This window comes from Mytilus trossulus, chromosome 2, assembly GCF_036588685.1.
Source record: "Mytilus trossulus isolate FHL-02 chromosome 2, PNRI_Mtr1.1.1.hap1, whole genome shotgun sequence".
Taxonomy (NCBI): domain Eukaryota; kingdom Metazoa; phylum Mollusca; class Bivalvia; order Mytilida; family Mytilidae; genus Mytilus; species Mytilus trossulus.
In genome coordinates, this window is record NC_086374.1 from 1,080,167 (window position 1) to 1,099,425 (window position 19,259).

The 19,259-nt window shown below is 30.8% G+C and overlaps 1 protein-coding gene across 1 annotated transcript in view; it reads left to right on the plus strand.

The window, feature by feature from the left end:
• Positions 1-18,360, plus strand: part of LOC134708645 (CD109 antigen-like) — a 50,797-nt gene extending 32,437 nt beyond the window's left edge. Inside the window, exons 15-31 of the mRNA XM_063569292.1 lie at positions 820-934; positions 1,177-1,290; positions 2,425-2,514; positions 3,129-3,266; positions 3,953-4,091; positions 5,237-5,413; positions 6,239-6,320; positions 7,046-7,202; positions 8,780-8,869; positions 10,609-10,798; positions 12,059-12,279; positions 12,723-12,875; positions 13,551-13,613; positions 15,878-15,987; positions 16,385-16,541; positions 17,098-17,200; positions 18,275-18,360. Coding sequence (XP_063425362.1) covers positions 820-934; positions 1,177-1,290; positions 2,425-2,514; positions 3,129-3,266; positions 3,953-4,091; positions 5,237-5,413; positions 6,239-6,320; positions 7,046-7,202; positions 8,780-8,869; positions 10,609-10,798; positions 12,059-12,279; positions 12,723-12,875; positions 13,551-13,613; positions 15,878-15,987; positions 16,385-16,541; positions 17,098-17,200; positions 18,275-18,360 — 2,185 coding nt within the window. The remainder of the gene's footprint in view (positions 1-819; positions 935-1,176; positions 1,291-2,424; positions 2,515-3,128; positions 3,267-3,952; positions 4,092-5,236; positions 5,414-6,238; positions 6,321-7,045; positions 7,203-8,779; positions 8,870-10,608; positions 10,799-12,058; positions 12,280-12,722; positions 12,876-13,550; positions 13,614-15,877; positions 15,988-16,384; positions 16,542-17,097; positions 17,201-18,274) is intronic.
• The last annotated feature ends 899 nt before the right edge of the window (positions 18,361-19,259 follow it).

Consider the following 19,259-nt stretch of genomic DNA (forward strand, 5'->3'; position numbering starts at 1 on the left):
AAAGCAGGTGTAGTTGAAATGTCATGTGTTTGTTGTTGCTTAAAATAATACAAAAGTGTTTGAAACATATATTTGTATTCTGACTGTTTAAAAGTCCATCCAATTATGTTTGTACATTTTTCAGTGAGATTTGAGGCCATGAATTGTTAACGGGGTAGGAAAATCAAAACTTTGAACAGATTTAACAAGTGCTTTCTACGCATTTTGACACTCGAAAAGTTATTAATTTTACCATATTCAGATCCTTTATTTGAAAAAAAATATTATCAGTATAATGCACTAATAAGTAGAATAGACAGTTTATAAATTGAACAATATGTTGAAGATGAAATATATCTTTCTTTTCATGATGGTTTGTGTTACTTCGATAGCCAATATATAATTGGAACTTTCATGTAATTCGGTTCTTCTTGATAAGAGGTAGCAAATCGTTTATGTGTTATCGGTATCATTTTCCCAAAATGAGTCAGTTTAAATGTTGGTGAGTTTATTTATACCATAACAAAGTTTTAACAATGAATAGTGTTGTGCTTTGAAAAAAGTAAAATCACAAAAATTTAAATTCCGAAGAAAATTCAAAACAGAAAGTCCTTAATCAAATGGCAAAATCAAACGAATGGCCAATAACTGTCTTATCCCTGACTTGTTACAGACATTGACAAATGTAGAAAATTGTGGATTGAACCGGGTTTTATGGCGCTAAATCTCTCACTCACTTGTACGACAGTCGTATCAAATTACATTATATTGACAATAATGCTTATACATTCAGTTCTTTTAGATATCAATTAGTATATGCAAATGTTATTATCTTTTAAGTGAAAATGGTCATGCCTCTATAGAGACGATTGTTCCTGATACTATTACACAGTGGATAACTTCATCGTTTGCAGTTAACAAAAACACTGGGTTTGGAGTATCAGCGAATGCAAATGTAATTATAGCATTGTTTTACAGCGCTTCGTGTTCACAACCATTATAACTATTTGTCATAGTTATATAGAGAAATGTTTCTTATCATCAACTACTTAGTTTAAACATAGATGATCGTTTTCAATAGGTGCACTTATACGGATCAAATTTAACTTTCTATTGTGTTTTGTAATATGTTTTTTATAATATTTGTAGTCTTTTATTATCTGGAATACAATGTTTTAGTTGTAAAACTTATTTCAGATCACAACATTTCAAAGATTCTTCATTCGATTAGAATTGCCGTATTCTGTTATTCGAGGAGAAATTTTAATTCTTCAAACAACCATATTTAACTATATGGAGGAAGATCTTAACGTAAGTCAAAATTTTAATATTAAATTTGTCCTTTGTAACTTTTCATTCAAGAGAGGATAGAGATAAGAGAGGTAAGACATCAAGGAAATAAAACAAGACAAAAAATAAAAACACAAAAATACTGAACTCCGAGGAAAATTCAAAAAGGAAAGTCCAAAATCAAAAGGCAAAATCAAAAGTCCAAACACATCAAACGAATGGATAACAACTGTCATATTCCAGTCTTGGTACAGGCATTTTCTTATATAGAAAATTGTGGATTGAACCTGGTTTTATAGCTACCTAAACCTCTCACTTGTATGACCGTCCCATCAAATTCTATTACATTTTAAAAGATGCAAATAAGAACACGAATACCTTTTTGGAAAGCATGCATTACCCGGCCACGTCTACTTGTATTTTTGTACATCCTATAAATAAGCCTTTTTCAACTGATTTTATAGTTTGTTCTTATGTTGTACTGTTATACCACTGTCCCAGGTTAGGGGAGGGTTAGGATCTCGCTAACATGTTTAACCTCGCCACATTATTTATGTATGTGCCTGTCCCAAGTCAGGAGCCTGTAATTCAGTAGTTGTCGTTTGTTGATGTGTTACATATTTGTTTTTCGTTCCTTTTTATATTCAAATAAGGCCGTTAGTTTTATCGTATGAATTGTTTTTACATTGTCATATCGGGGCCTTTTACAGCTGACTATGCGGTATGAGCTTTGCTCATTGTTGAAGGCCGTACGGTGACCTATACTGGTTAATGTATGTCTCATTTCGGTCTCTTGTGAACAATTGTCTCTTTGGCAATTATACCACATCTTCTGTTTTATATTGACTATTAAAACAAACCAAACACAACAAGAAAACTATTGACAAAGACAACAAAAACGAGCTACACATGGTCCAGAAACTCTTAATTGATGTAGTCAATAACCGTGTATGGATCGAACACGCGTCTGCAGAACCAAATTATAATCCTGAAAACTTTGATAACTATATGTGAATTCAGAACGCGAACAAACCAATGATTTATACAAAGGTACGTGCTTCAACGTCTTTCAAGTATTTCGGCCTGGATTACAGGAAGGTAGTTTTCATATTGATTACAAGTATACAAGTTAATGTACATTTCTAATTATTGCAGGTTCACGTCAGCCTGAGTAAAAATGAAAATATAAGTTTTGCGGATAATGACGGAAACCCTATGTTCTCACCTAGAAGAGAGTGGACAAAGGTAATAAAATAACATTTGAAATTTAGAATTTAAATGTTAAGTTCTCGAATAGTGTCGTTTGGGCTCGCAACTTGAAACATAAACGTACCTGTTTTGTGTAATCAGCCCATTCAACATAATTCAGCACATTTGTTTATCGTCTGTAGGTTTTAAAAACGAATTAAAATGAGTCACTATTGATAGCTAAATCCTGAAAAAACTAGATTAATTTACTAGTTATAAACTGTTTGAAAGTCGTTTACATGGCATTTTACACTTTTTGTTCTTTTCCTTATTTTTGCAAAAATATTGTCATGTGTTTGTGGTTCGTGCTGTTATATATGACCTTTCGAACTATTTAATCGATGTTTTATCTTGGGGAGAATATTGAGCTTTCATTAACGTATTTAACTGCCCCATATTCTATGTGCGTCTATCTAATGTAAAGATTCTGTCGTTTGTTGATAACGTCATAAATCAGCTGGACATTGGCTTTTCTCGTATGCCCGGGAAGAAGGGCCAACAACTTGTAATGACAATTTGAAAAGGGATATGTATGTTTGCGTCAATTTGTGTAATTACATGTATGCACAATATCTTTTAAATTAGGAACTATTTGTTTTTTATCTTGATAGACAGTTTTAGTTCCGAAGGACACGGTTAGATCCGTTTATTTCCCAATTATCCCAGTACGAATAGGGACATCATTGATTGATGTTACAGCTAGAACAATAACAGGTGCTGATGCAGTTCAAAGAAAACTTTTAGTGAAGGTACGTATTAGATTGAATACAATTTCATAGAAGTACAGCAGTCTAACAGTTGAAATGTAGAATTTAAATAATCTATATTTATTGTTTTGAGGTCATGGATATGTTTGAGACTGGAGAACGAATCAGGTTTATTAACAACTACTTTCACAGTTTTGTACACCTTTCTCAATCTGATATCACTCATTTCAAGATTGTCAGTGTTGTTGTTACTTTAATGTTCACATTCAAAAAGGTTTGAAGATACAGTATATAAAAATAATGTATAAAAAGTATATAAAAGCCAATGTTGTACATGTATATTTACTCCATGTTATGTTGCAAAAGCCTGATAAAAGTAAACCTATGATTAACAACATAGAACAAACATATAAACTCGTCATATGATAAATGGTTTTCTAAGTAGGCATCAATCACTTTTACTAAAAGGGTACAGCAAAATAAGAAAATGACTTTAAAAAAAACATTAGATCTAAAAAAATCTGTGATTCTGATTTTCCAATTCACTCAATACTCTTATTTGAAACTACATAGATATATAATTCGTATCCAAACAGGGTTGATGAGCTTAAATCACATTCAGAAAGATATGTAGTTTAACATTAGTGTCCAAATAAAATTATATAACTCGTAAGAATCAAGGATTCAGTTATACTTTTTTTTAAACATACCCTTTCCTTTTATTTCAGCCAGAGGGTATAAAACAGAATTATAATATACCTATACCAGTAGATTTAACAAATGAAAGATCATATTCGACAGAAGTGGACGTCACATTCCCTCCAAACGTTATCAATGAATCTCAGTTCATCAAGGTTTCCGTAATAGGTAAGACAATAATGACTGACACGTATCAGGTTAATAAATAAACTCATTATAGATACCAGGACTAAATTTTGTATAAACGTTAGACGCACGTTTCGTCTACAAAAGACTCATCAGTGACGCTCGAATCCAAAAAGTTCAAAAGGCCAAATAAAGTACGAAGTTGAAGAGCATTGAGGACCAAAATTCCTAAAAGGGTTGCCAAATACAGCTAGGGTAATCTATACCTGAGGTAGAAAATTTATGAATATAACCATATCAATGACAATTAAAAGATCTATTTGGAGGAAGATGTTGAAGTTTGGTTTTCATTTGAAGGAGTGCTTTTGTAGATAAAACTTGCGTCTGGCGTAAATACAAAATTTCAACAAATTGTTATTTGGATGGAGAGTTGTCTCATTGGCACTCACACCACATCTTCCTATATCTATATACAATAATGAAGGACATTTTGTTTTTTTTCATTTATCAGTTCACGTGATATGTCAATGATGAATCTTATAAATAGTTATCATTGATTTAAATGTGATTGAAAAATTCTCAACATTGCCTTTACAACACATTTTTATACATATTTGCTCCAACCGTTTACAATACTATGATGTTCAAATGATGTCTTATTTCAAACACAACAACATGATAACATAATAAGTTCTGTTCGGCAGTTTAAATGACCAATTTCAACAAGTCTCAGACTTTGATGGCTTTAAACAACCCCTTTACTAATTCACAATATCAATAAAATGAAACAAAAGACCATTAGTTTTAATATTTACTTTGAAGTTTTCTGTTTTCTCGCATTTTATTATCTTTAGGATCTCTGGTATTGAAATAAACTTTGAAATATTTAAAACATGGACTTTTATTTGGATATAAAAAAAAATTTGCCACCAATTTACTCAATGATATAGTGTAGAAAATTGTAAAACATTATCCAAGAATAACGTTCTTTATCATGTTTTGTTTTTGTATCGAAGACTAAATATTTAATAGATTTATTATTTTTAATGTTGATAATGTTTTTCACATGTTTTTTGCTTCTAAAATTGATTAACAATAATGAATTGTGGTGATTTTAAAAATTATGTATGTAGCAATAGCATTTCTTTTGCGAATTTATGTTTTCATAAAACAAAATTGTTTTACAGGTGACATTATTGGAAAAACGTTATCTGGAATAGAAGATTTACTACAGATGTCGTACGGATGTGGTGAACAAAACCTCGTCAGATTTGTACCAAATGTGTTTGTTTCATCATATCTGAACGTAACCGAGCGACTGACAAATGACATCGTTGCTAAAATAGACAAGTTCCTTACAGCAGGTAAACGATTTCAGTTAATTTCATATAGTTGTGAAATCAAATTGTACAATAATGGTGCTTGATACATGATGTTTACAGAAATCGATAATGCGTTGAGTGTAGACAAAAACACATTGACCAGTCCGAGATAGATATTTCCACAAAGGAATGAATTTTGAGGTTGTTTCTTTCAATATTTTCTTGCCGATCCATTATTAAAAAAAACCTGCCTTTTTAAACTTTAAATTTTACATTCGATCCACATTTTACATGTATCAGTGGTTAATAAATTAAGTGATATTGTGAGGTTGAGACAATTTTCTATGATATGCTGCGTTATCCCATGATAAGACTCTGTAATATATTGAATCAGCAGTAACATAGATCTTGTCGAACATCCACAGCTGAAGAAATTCTAGATATGAAATGAAATATTTTGTTTGTTTTTAATTGTCCCTCTCTGTCTTTTCCTGATTGTAAATGAAGTGTTTGAAAAGTGAATACTAAACGAAATTGCATAAGATGTCATACGAGGAAAGATAACCCAGATCTTGCTGTGTTCTTCTGAAACAATTCTATATCAAATTCTTTTTGACTCTATTACTCTTTAAAATTTGATGTTTATTTGAAAATTTAGCATCCAGTTTCCGACGCCAATAATGAGATTGTTTTTTTCTAATTGCTCATATGGTGTATCATGTCAGCATCGTTAATTTAAAACTTTTGTATGAGTAAAGACAAAAATATGTTAAATGTTTGAATGTTTTAAGTTATATTCTTGTCGATTATTTAGCAGCTGTAGCTATCAACGGATATTTAACTACTATATTTATGTTTTTGTTACAGGATATCAACGTCAGCTATCGTATGCTCGTCATGATGGATCATTTAGTGCATTTGGTAACTCCGATAGACAAGGTTCTACATGGTAACTTCTACAATAAGACAAATTGAATCAATTATAAATATTTATGTTAAAGGATATTGTGTAGGTTAATTGAAGGTTTCAAAGTATTTAAATCTATCTGATGAACAAAGACAAGTGGGTCTGTCATAACTCTCCTTTGAACATGCCAAATCTTGATCATTTCATTGATGTTGACAAAACTAGATCATATGATAAATTTGGTGATTTTAAAAGAGGGACGAAAGATACCAAAAGGGACAGCCAAACTCATTAATCTAAAACTTACTGTCTTCATGTCAGCAGTAACGTGTAGTCTGCTTTACTGAATCGGGTTAACAATTACAGTAAATTCGTTACGCTTGTGCATCCTCACACTATACATATTTCTGTCACAGGGACATAAACAATGCCCAAAAAGAGTTATGAGGAAGAATACAAATACTATATATGTGTAAGTGTCAAATTTTGCATATTGGTTGAATGAAACGTATGATCTGTATCTAAACGCAAAAGTGACATTTTCTTTTGCAATCTTCGATCAATATATACCAGAATGATCACGTTGTTTTGAGTTTGTTTGATTTCAAAACATAGACATATTGCATAGTAACGTATGCTACTGGTCTTGCTACTTTTGGAGTTCATGTGAATTCCTCAGAGTTTTGCTTTTAATATTAATTGGTATTTTATTCATGAAATCGGGAAATGTACATCAAAAACTACTCCAGCCTCTAACTTATGTTTAGGTTAACCGCGTTTGTGTTAAAATCATTTGCACAAGCGGCAGAATCTACTTACATTGATCCAGAAGTGATTAGAAAAGCAGCATATTTTCTTCTGAGGAGACAAACATCTTCCGGTGAATTCAAAGAGTACGGCACGGTGTACAGTAAAGCATTACAGGTATTACCTTATCTCTCGCTTTAACGAAATATATATCATATGATGTAAACATGTGTACTTGTTAAGCTAAATGATAAAATCTGTATTCTTTCATTGGATTAATGCTTTAATTTCTAATTTTCAGTCAATATTGCGGCAGGATTGAAAGTTGATTATTTAGTGTTTCAAAACATATGATACAGAAATTTCTTTTACAAGTTTCTGAAAATAATTTATGACAGGAATTCACTATGGTTAAGTCATTTCGACCATAGTTGGACCATTCAATATAAAGATCTTGAAAGACTTTTTACGCTACATGTAACAAGTCGTAGGTAAAAACGAAATATGGACTTTTATCTCTGTTTGTTATATTATAGTTCGTTCCTGTGTGTGTTACATTTTAACGTTGTGTTTCCGTTGTGTCGTTTGTTTTCTTTTTTTTTTTTAGTCTGAATTCACATTACTATAAGACGTGACACAGAACTTATCAATCCCAAATTCATGTATTTGGTTTTGATGTTATATTTGTTATTCTCATAGGATTTTGTCAAATGCTTAGTTTGTTTCTGTTTTTTACATTTTAATGTTGTGTCGTTGTTCTCATCTTATATTCAATGCGTTTCCCTCCGTTTTAGTTTATTACCCCGATTTTGTTTTTGTCCATGGATTTATGAGTTTAACAGCGGTATACTACTGTTGTCTGTATTTTATGTGCATCTTGCTATAAAACAAGGTATAACCACTATTTTCTACATTAAAATCGTGTACCAAGTCAGATTTATGACATATGATATCTATACGTTTGATGTGTTTGGAATTTGATTTTTCCTTTTGAATACGGAATTTCCGTTTTCAGTTGTCCTCGGAGTTCGGTATTTTTGTTATATATTACGTTTTCTTTTCTGAACCAGCTCGTACATAAATAGCTTCCCTCGTTTTAAGTTCAACTGATTTTTAGAAACAAAAAGAATCAAATAAGCAATTTAACATCGATCTAATGTTTAAAGCCAATTTTAGTTTTGTTCATATGTTGAAATGTTGCACCATTGTCCTAGGTTATGGTGAGGGTCGGGTACCTGCAAAAATATTTAACCCTGCCATATTCTGTATGTGTTTGTCCCAAATCAGGAGCCTGTAATTTATTGGTTTTCATTTGTTGAGTATATCATAAGTATTTCCATTCAATGTATTGTAAATAAATCTTTCTGTAAGCTTTCTTGCTTGAATGGTTTTACATTTTTGATTCAGAACTCTTGATTGTCTGTTTGTCTTTTTCATTTTTAGCAATGGCGTTGTCAGTTTTTTTTTTTAGATTTATGAGTTTGACTGTCCCTTTGGTATATTTCGTCCCTCTTTGATATCCATTATACATTTTACTTTGTATTGAAGGTTGTACGGGTACCTTTAGTTGCAAACGTATATGCATATGTTAAGTTGTTTTATTTGCAGTTATAGATCATCTTATTTTAACATAAAAAAAGACAGACAACCTACAAACAACCACCATAGAGAAAAGATAAGGAATGAGCAAAACAAAGCATAGAAAAAACAAGTATGTTCCCCTCGTTTTATTTGACAATTATTATTATATACAGGGTGGATCAGCATCAAGCTCTGCCAGTTTAACAGCATATGTTATCATTGCATTTGAAGAGGCTAAACTTAACAATCAGATACCTAGTAATGTAAGTTATTTCAATTTATATCATGACTACGCCATAATGTATTTGTTTCCTCTGTACACTTAATTTTCTCCTTAGAAAGACATTTCATACCAAAAGATTTGTCAAAGTTCGATTCTAAAATCCGATAAGATAATAAAATCATGTGTAAGAAACAAAATTGAACAAAACAAAAACAAATATTTTATCAATCAATCGTCCAAAAGTATTAAAATAAAGAGTGGCAATCAGCAAGTCTTTCATTATGGAATAAAAAAGCAAAAACAATATAAATAAATACTCTTCCGCGAAAGTAATTAAAAAAAACGAGCTCGGTACTTATACATCTCGTCAATGTGTTTGTATTGGCTTTCATATTTTGGTGGTTTGTTTTGTAAATGCAACTTTTTGTATTTCTTTTGTTCTTATAACGTGGCTCTGTACTTTAAAAGATCCCGTCAGTATGATATTGTTCTATTAAATGTCATTATGATATATTTCTATTATGAATTACTATATACGATGAACCACAAACGTCAAAATCATTCAATCGTGTAGTGGAATCAACTATTTTTGGATTCTTATAAATTCTATATATAATTTTGGACTAGTTTAAATCTCGGTCTATTTCTGAAATTTATTCTTACATACTTTTGATTTTTTTAACCCTGTATGCTTACATTGCCTATGTAAATTTTAAAATTGTTTGTATGCACATTGAACGACAAATTTATGTGACGTATAAAAACATTTCTGACATGTGGTTTTATTGACTTTTAAAAACTGGTATTCACAAAAGCCAAAGTCCGAAATGAATGGTAGTATGTTTTTTCTTAATCATTTTAACCATATATTTATTATTTTGATTTATACGACCACAGATATCGAACCCTGAACAATTGGGGCAAATTGGACACAATATTTAAGCTTGATACAGATCTGAATTTGGATTGTGATTAAATAGTTTACACAACATAGGTTTCTGACACAGAATGAATGTGGTCTAAGAACTTAAACTTTAAAACTAGTTGCAGGCCGTACGGTGACCTATAATTGTTAATTTCTGTGTGATTTTGGTCTTTTGTGGAGAGTTGTATTGTCAACGTATATTTGTTCCACCTAACAGAAGTTCCAGTGGAAACTTTGTTATAAACAATGTCATAATACCTGTACCTGATGGAACAAATATTCCATACTGTTTATTCCGTTAGGAACATCTACTGTAATAGTTATTCCTGTGGAAATAATATTCCAGAATATTTGTTCCATTTGGAAATTATATTATGAAGGAACTTCTGTTCCGTGACAGTATGATTGCTGTATGATTAGCAATCATAACACATCTCATTTTTACCTAAACCAACTAAACATCAAACCTCGAATCGTTATTATACTTGTAAAAGCCCATCTCGTTTTGCGCGTTGATTAAATATATTGCTTAATCAAATTTCAGGGTCATTATTGATTATCAATCCCCAAAAATATTTGATTATTTCAAATTGATAGAAACATATTCACCTACGTAAAAAATATATTTAATCAATATTTAGCAAAGAAGATGTGTTATGATTGCTAATCATACAGCAATCATACAACTCTCCACAAAAGACCAAAATCACACAGAAATTAACAATTATAGGTCACCGTACGGCCTTCAACTAGTTTCATTTTGTGACATACTTTTCATTTTTTTTAGAATAGCACAAATGTATTTCAATCGTTTTATAACTTGTTTACTTAGTTTTTTCTTTTTTAAATTCCAGATGATCAGAGAAGTAAATTCAACTTTACGCAGGGGTGCTATTCATATTGCTAAGTCTTTAGAGCAACACAAGAATGTTTCTTCGAGTTATCAATACGAATTGATTATTTGTACATACGCCTTAGCCTTATCCAAAACACCGCTGTCAGATGCACTTTTGGAAAAAATCGAGATATTTGCTAATACAACGAGTAAGCATTGCAAAGAAACTTCAATAAAGTTCAATTGTATCATTTAAACAAGAAAAAATATTCAATTTAACATATATGATTTCCGAACGTTTTATATGAACTAGAGACATTTGAAATGCATTATATATAAAGTTGCAATTTTCAATTCAACATTTCTTTAAATAGAACCGGGTTCAAATTGTATTTAAAGATATTCAATTTAATATGACGGAATCGTTTTACAATTTCATACGCAAAAACTCACTGAATCCTTTTTTTGTGATTTAAGGCGTATACATTTCTCTTATATAATATGGTAGCATGAATTAGATGAACTTTTTTGTTTCAATGCGAGACACAAATAAACTTAGGCACAAACACGTAAATTTTATGCAGACAGAGATGTAATGTGTACTGTTGTATACAATTATGTTAGCGAACACTGCAGGAACAGTCAAATGATACCTGTTACCTGTCTGGTAGGTTCACCCTTTCTAAGGGTCACTCCGAATGGGATTTATTTAGGTTAGTATTAAATATGTACATTATTTACAGTTGTACATTTAAACTTTAAAGTAATAATACCTGTACAGTAATATCATAAACCAAGAAACTCCTACTTTCACTTGATAGACTGATATAGTTCATTTAGTCAAATTTAACTCTTGTTCAACAGGGTTGTTCGTTTTGTATGTTTGATATGTATTGTGTTAGTTATTTAATGATTCCTCAATATCGAAATGAAACTATTTTCAACAGGATGAATACTTGTTATATTTATGAGCTAAAAATGTTAACCTCATTTATAATGATAGTATATATGTAAAAAGAAGATGTGGTATGATTGCAAATGAGACAACTCTCCACATTAAACTCATGAAAAAGAAATTAACAACTATAGGTCACCGTACGACCTTTAACAATGAGGGAAACCCGAACCGCATAGTCATTATAAAGTGTCCTGAATGTATTCTAGAAAAACTACATGCTTGAATTATGTACAAAATGATAAACATATTAGACGTATGCAAAATGCTACATATTTATATAAACTTAAAACCTTTTAAAAGACTTTGCTAAAACCAATTGCTACGGTGTGAAAACATTTTCGACTTTCACTTTGAGGGTTAAATTTTAACAATACAAATCGTCTTATTTAAAAGACGAAACCTTATAGGTAGTTTGCCATTTGAACCGTTTACATGAACTGTCGTGTATGAATTTTAATTTCAGAAAAACTAGTCAATGTTCAAATTAAAACATGTTTTCTTTAATTCATAGACGGCGACAAATTCTGGCAGTTATCTGAGATGGAAGCAGAATCAATTCAACCATACAGTCACTGGAAACCACCTCATACCCAAGTCAGAGCACTTGACATTGAAATTACATCATATGTATTGTTAATCTATAATTTAAAAAACGACACAGCAAACGGTATTAAAGTAGTAAGATGGTTAAACAAGCAGAGAAATCCTTTTGGCGGGTTCATTTCCACACAGGTAAATCAAAATCATATCAAATTGAGAAAAGCAATTGAATGCAACCTCATAGTATTTAACATAATTTTATAAGTAAAGCATTTTGTAAAGTTCATGAGCTATCCCGAAATTTCCAAAATTTAAAATAAAAACGAGAACGATTCTGAACATGGCTGCACCGAACTTCGTTCAGATTCTTTTTTTCACTGATCGGTATTAAGAAAAAAGGACAATTTTAGGACATAATTATACACCCCAGATTTTAATGTTCTTGACTTGATGTATTTTGATTCAGACTGTAAAAATATATCAACGATTACTTGTACGCCAAATGTTCACACAGTACTCGAAATGCATTATTATAACTGAGGTGGTTTTGCTTTAGCATGTTATTTAGATATTGAGATGGATTTAGGATAATTTCTCTAAAACAAACGTGTACCTTAAAGACTATGTTTTTACAGGATACTGTTATAACATTACAAGCCATCACAGGCCTGGCTGAACAGGTTTATACACCACAGTTTAGAGCATCTCTGACTGTAACGGGAAATGAAGGGAATGTTTATAGGTTTAATGTTGACAACAGTAATTCGCTTGTTCTACAGATGGAAGATGTGAGTATCATACAGTCTATTCCTAAATATTGATTTGAAATATTTTAACTTGTAGTTATTAAAAAAATAACTCTAAATAACAGAAAAACATTCTTATATCTGGAAGAAAATGTTTGTTCTTACCTCGCGTGGATTCTAGCTCATACTTTATTTATATCGAGACTTTTTACATTTTTAAAGTGGAGTGTAAACTGCAACTAAAATGTGCTCTTTATTATCTAGTTGCTTCTTCATAGAAATGAATTACAAACTATTCATTAAGTAAAACAAAACTGCATCATTTGGACCATAAAAACTATATTTATCTTTAAAATTATTTTATTGTTATATCGTGTCTTAGTAATATTAAATATATATTGCGGTTATAGACAACATTATGTGTGATGAGCACTTATCAAATATGAATGATGAGCAAAACAGCCGTTTTGATAAAGAGGGGCAAATGCATGGTCAGCTGTATATTTAATATTCAGGCGCCTCTAGACGGTTGCTACAGCTATCAGTCCAGAATCGCCCCAATTGTGTGATTACATATTTCTGTTTGTGGACTGATTTTACAAAGGTGCATAAGATGACCAAAATATTGTGATCATTATAGACTGATGATTGCATATCTTTTTAAAAAAAACAAGCAATCATTTTGTTGTTTACATTATATATTATGGTTTCATCTAGATGCCTATATCAACCAGAAGAGTTCGCGTTGAAGCACGAGGGTATGGTTTTACGATGGTGGAGGTATGTGTTTACATTAGTTTAGAATTTTTTAAGAAATTTATTTAATACTTTTCATGGGTTCCCTATAATTCTTTTAGGCACAAACTTCGAAAATATTTGCTAGAAAAATATTGGTGCAATGTAATAGAGTTGTATCTGTTGTGAGGGAACACAAGTTGTTAGATGTATTGTTGTGTTATGTCAGCCCCATGAGGTTAAGCGTATCAAGAGTTACAACATAAAGAATGACCTTTCTATATCTGGTTAAAACGTTAGAAATACAATCAAACATAAAAGGAAGACATTAAATTGATGTTTTCTATCTTTTGCATTTATAATTACATGTCGAGAGGTCAAAGTCTACATACAAGATCAATAATGAACTTGTCTTGTTTAATGGGATTTATGATCAAGGATCAAAATTAAGAATATCCCTTTAATATTTGACAAGGTTTTAAGGAAAGAAGAACATATTTGATAAGGAAATAAATATTTTTTTCTGTAGGTGTATATTTTTACCAACAACAGGATCTGCTTTCCCTTACCGAAGCACCTGAGATCACCCCAAGGTTTTTTATGGGATTCGTGTTGTTTATTCTTTAGTTTTCTATGTTGTGTCATGTGTACTATTGTTTGTCTGTTTGTCTTTTTCATTTTTAGCCATGGCGTTGTCAGTTTGTTTTAGATTTATAAGTTTGACTGTCCCTTTGGTATCTTTCGTCCCTTTTTTATATTTTATCTACATGCTCCTTTGTGTCATTTCAAATCAAAACTTTAGATTGAGTCGACGATACAATGCTACTCCTGTTTAGTGAAAACTATATTGCTGTACAGCTTAGTTAAGAGATCAGTTAACGACAATGGACACATATGTCACGATGTCATGGAAGAATAATTCCAATTCAACCTCAGTGATATAAACAACAATCGATCAATCATAAGTCAACGAGTGGTTTGTATACGAAACGCGCGTCTGGCGAAAACATGAAATTTCAATCCTTGAATCTATGATGAGTTTATTTGCTAGGAATCGGATAGTTTTGAACTTAACACTTCTTAAAATATAACAAGAATGTGTTCATAGTACACACATGCTCCACTCGCTCTATCGTTTTCTATTTTCTATTGGGTTAAAATTCTTTTTGTTGCATTATAGAAATATTATGTCATAAGGAACATGTTTACTTGATTTGAATTCAATTTCATCAAAAACAACCTTGACTTAAAACGGAAAACAACAAAAATATAATACTCCGGGGAAAATTCAAAACAGAAAGTCCCAAACTAAATGGCAAGATCAAAATAATAAAAAGTAAAAACACAAAAATACAGAACTCCGAGGAAAATTCAAAAAGTAAAATCAAAAATCAAAAGGCAAAATCAAAAGTCCAAACACATCAAACGAATGGATAACATCTGTCATATTCCTGACTTGGTACAGGCATTTTCTAATGTAGAAAATGGTGGATTGAACCTGGTTTTATAGCTAGCTAAACCTCACACTTGTATGACAGTCGCATCAAATTCCATTACATTGTCAACGATGTATGAACAAAACAAACATACTCAAAGAGTAAAAATGTCAAAAATAGGGGTACAGCAGTCAATATTGTGTTATCATCTTAATATCACTATAAAAACAACAAATGTAACGAAGAATCACAAAAAGGCATACATCAAATTTAAAATACTCATTTTGCTTTTCTTGTACCAATTAATTTATGTATATAAAAAGTCTACCCGTAAAGGAAAGAAGGTTTTTATTGCTGGTGTAAAAATGCGCGTTTGAAATTCGTACAGGTAGACATAAAAATCATTATGTTTTCCTTATACCACTTAATTTATCTATATAAAGTCTACCCGTAAAGAAGAGATGGTTTTCATTGCTGGTGTAAAATTGCGCGTTTGAAATTCGCACAGGTAGACATAAAAATAATTTTGTCGTTCAAAGTATGAAAAAAGTAAAAACACAAAAATAGGGGTACAGCCGTTAGCATTGTGTTGTAATCTTAATCACTATAAAAACAAACAATTATGGCACAAATAAAGGCATATTGACACAGCACATCAGCTTAAACGAAAGACAACAGTATAATGATTTACCATAGCACAATAACGCAAGGACGGGATAGAATCTTAAAAATAGTCTATGTTTTTTACATGTCTCATTGCTATTGTAACCTACAAAATTGACATTTGTAAACATGTTGTTAAATTGGTGACAAAAGTATGAATTCGGATAGTGTTATTTTGATTTCTATTCATTATACTATAACATATTTTAGGTGTCTGTATTTTTCAATGTCCCAGAGGAGCTTCGAAAACCAGCGTTTGCCTTAGATATTAACATCCTAAACGATTCAGTTCTAGGGTTTAGGCTTCAAATATGCTTCAGGTATATCAAAATAGTGCTTTTGAATAAAGGCAAAGTATCCATTAACTTAATATCTAGTAGTATACCGGTGTTTAAAAGTAATGAATCGATTGAGGAAAAACAAATCCAGGCCACAAACAAAAACCGAGGAAAACACATAAACTATAAAAGGAAAACAAAGGAAAAAAGGGAATACAACAAAAAACAAACACCAACACACATAGAAAGGAACTATATCATAACAACTGCACTATTCCTGAATTGGAAAGGACATTTTAGGAAAATAATTGATTGGTTGAACCTAGTTAAGCAGCATGCCAAAGCGTGAATGACATGAAAAGAAACACAACACGAACACACGCAAGGACATTCATAACTGAAAATAGCACAAACAAATAATCAAAAAAATATTTTGCAGTTGGTTAAGAGGCAACAACAGTACAATGGGGTATATTGAAATTACCAAACCAACTGGAATGGAAACCGACATTGGCTCCTTGAATACAAGCAGTACATATGGCCTTTATAAGAAAAAAGAAATAACTGCAGATCAATTGAATCTATATTTTGACTGGGTAAGAAATACATCTTCTATTTTGTTATACCTATAGTGTTCTAATTCATTGAAATAACACACATCAACCACGTACAAAACACTTTATTCAATCGCACTTATATCGTGACTTCTGTTAGGATATTTTACATATATTTATATATATATATATAATTAACAAATTCAAATATTTAACTAATTTCTCATTTTGATACAAATATAGTGTTCCAAATAATTGAAATAACACAAAACAACTATGACACAACACCATAATACATTCGCACTGATATCGTGATCATACTTCTAATTAGGATATGTATATATAAATAATAATTAGCAAAATACAAATATTAAACAAAATGATTGATAATTGAGAAAATTATGCACTAACTGCCATTTGAAATAGAAATGAAATCGATAAAAAAAATTCAAAGCAAAGAATCGTCAGTACTGTTTATAGATGATACATTTTTGTTGTTTTATATTGGTTAAAATGTCAAGTTAAAGTTGAACCACAAAAACGTCATGTACTGACTTAAGTGGCAATTTTCATTGTGTTATATTTCTTCACTATTTAGATTACTAGTAAAGAAATGTGTATTGATATAAACATAGATAGAGTGAGTCTTGTGGCTAAACAGAAACCTGTTCCATGTCGGATTTCTGAATATTATGAACAAAGTAAGATTTTCAAGCAAAAATCGTTATTCTACTTTATTCAAAACATAGAATATATCTCGTTTGAAACATAATAACTGTACAAATTAAACAACGTTTTATACTATCTTTATGATTTGTATATATACTAGTACACGACAACATAACGCATGAGTACAATTATATCTTTTTATTGTTCCATCAGCATTGCCGACCTAGTGACAGTACCTATCGTTTAGCATTTAAATTTTTAGACACAAAACATTAACTACTGGGAAAACATGCAGAAGCGTCATGAAAAATATATTTTAAAGCCAAATACATAAAATAAAATTTACCAGAACACAACCTGCTCCCACAAAAATATAAGATGTCTACATTCTTACGTGTATTTGGTGTAGGAACCACTATGATTCTAGACACAATACAAAATATGGTTCTTTAATTTTCACATTTCTGTAGAAAAATCTCTGTCATATATCTCAAGTATTTCATTTCAACATCTAAGATGACTATTTTCAAGTGTTTTTGCAGTCCAGACACAATACAAAATTGTACTTGATTAAACTATTCTAATATTACTACTAGCGTTACTTAAACGTACCAGTCATCTTAAATTTTCTGAATCGTTATGAAAAAAAATAGTATATGTTTGTTCTATTTATGCATTGACTCATTTACGAGATTGGGCATATGACAGTTGTTATCCATTTGTTTGACGTGTTCGAGCATTTGATTTTGCTAATTGATTATGGACTTACCTTTTTGAATTTTCCTCGGAGTTCCGTATTTTTGTGATTTTGACATAAATAGAATATAATTACGACGAGGCAACACAATATTGATGCATAAAATTATTTAGCACTACATATACAACGGTTGAATTTAACATAAGAGAACTAATATCAAACATTAAACGTGCACTATGTTTAATTTAATATTTGTTTGCCTTTATACTATTTCGAAAATGAGACGTATGTTTGATGTGTATTGTTAACATTATTTTGAAACGAGACAATTTTAACCAAGCTTATTCTTATACTTGAAAGATCTTGGAAGGAATGCATATTTTTTGTTAACTGTCATATATTTTTACAGGTAATGAAGTGATAAAGATGTATCAATCTAAAGTATTGTCTAGTTCGTCTATAACGGATGTTTGTGGAACAACTAATTGTCAGTAACAAAAAGTAAGTTTATGATATAGACTTAGTTTATGATAAAATACTTTGATTGCAATAAGGCATGTAGATTGATACATTGTTTGATAATATTTAACATATTGGTTATGACAGAAGAAACATGTTGACAACTAAGGCTTTCTAAGATATTTGCCAGTTTTGTTATGATTTAAAATAACTTCATATTCGGTATATTGGTAAACCATATGTTTTGTCAGTCATGTGCAGCATGGTAAACACTGGACCGTAACTCAATGTATTTACTGATAAAAGCGGTACTGTCGAAGATTCATTGCACACACCAGGTGTCACGATTTATATTGATGCTTCAAACAAAGCACGTAACTCATCGATTTATAAATCGAATAAATAAAAGTATAAACAAAAAGATAGCCAACAAGTTGACAGATCACATTTTTGATCTCACTTTAGATTTAATGATTTTCAAGTTTAAATTAAATTCAATATAATCGAGAATGGAAATGGGGAATGTGTCAAAGAGAGAACAACCCGATCAAAGAAAAAAACAAAAACAGCAGAAGGTCACCAACAGGTCTTCAATGTAGTGATAACTTCCCGCACCCGGAGTCGTCCTTCAGCTGGCCCCTAAACAAATATATACTAGCCTTTTGATCTTTATTTCATACTGACATTATCATTATCGGTCAGTTGATCCACTCTAGCGTTATATTTAGAAAACGTTTAAATTTGCAAATGTATAGAAGAAATATTATTTTTTTGTTGTTGTTCGATTTTTTTTTTAATCAAAATAGTGTTATATTGATAATTACGTCTCTTTGTATTTCAGGAGAACTTTAAACAAGAAGATCACTAGAGCACTATACTTACACTATATGCAGCGGTGTAACTTCATGAAATATCAAATATGTTTAATACAATAA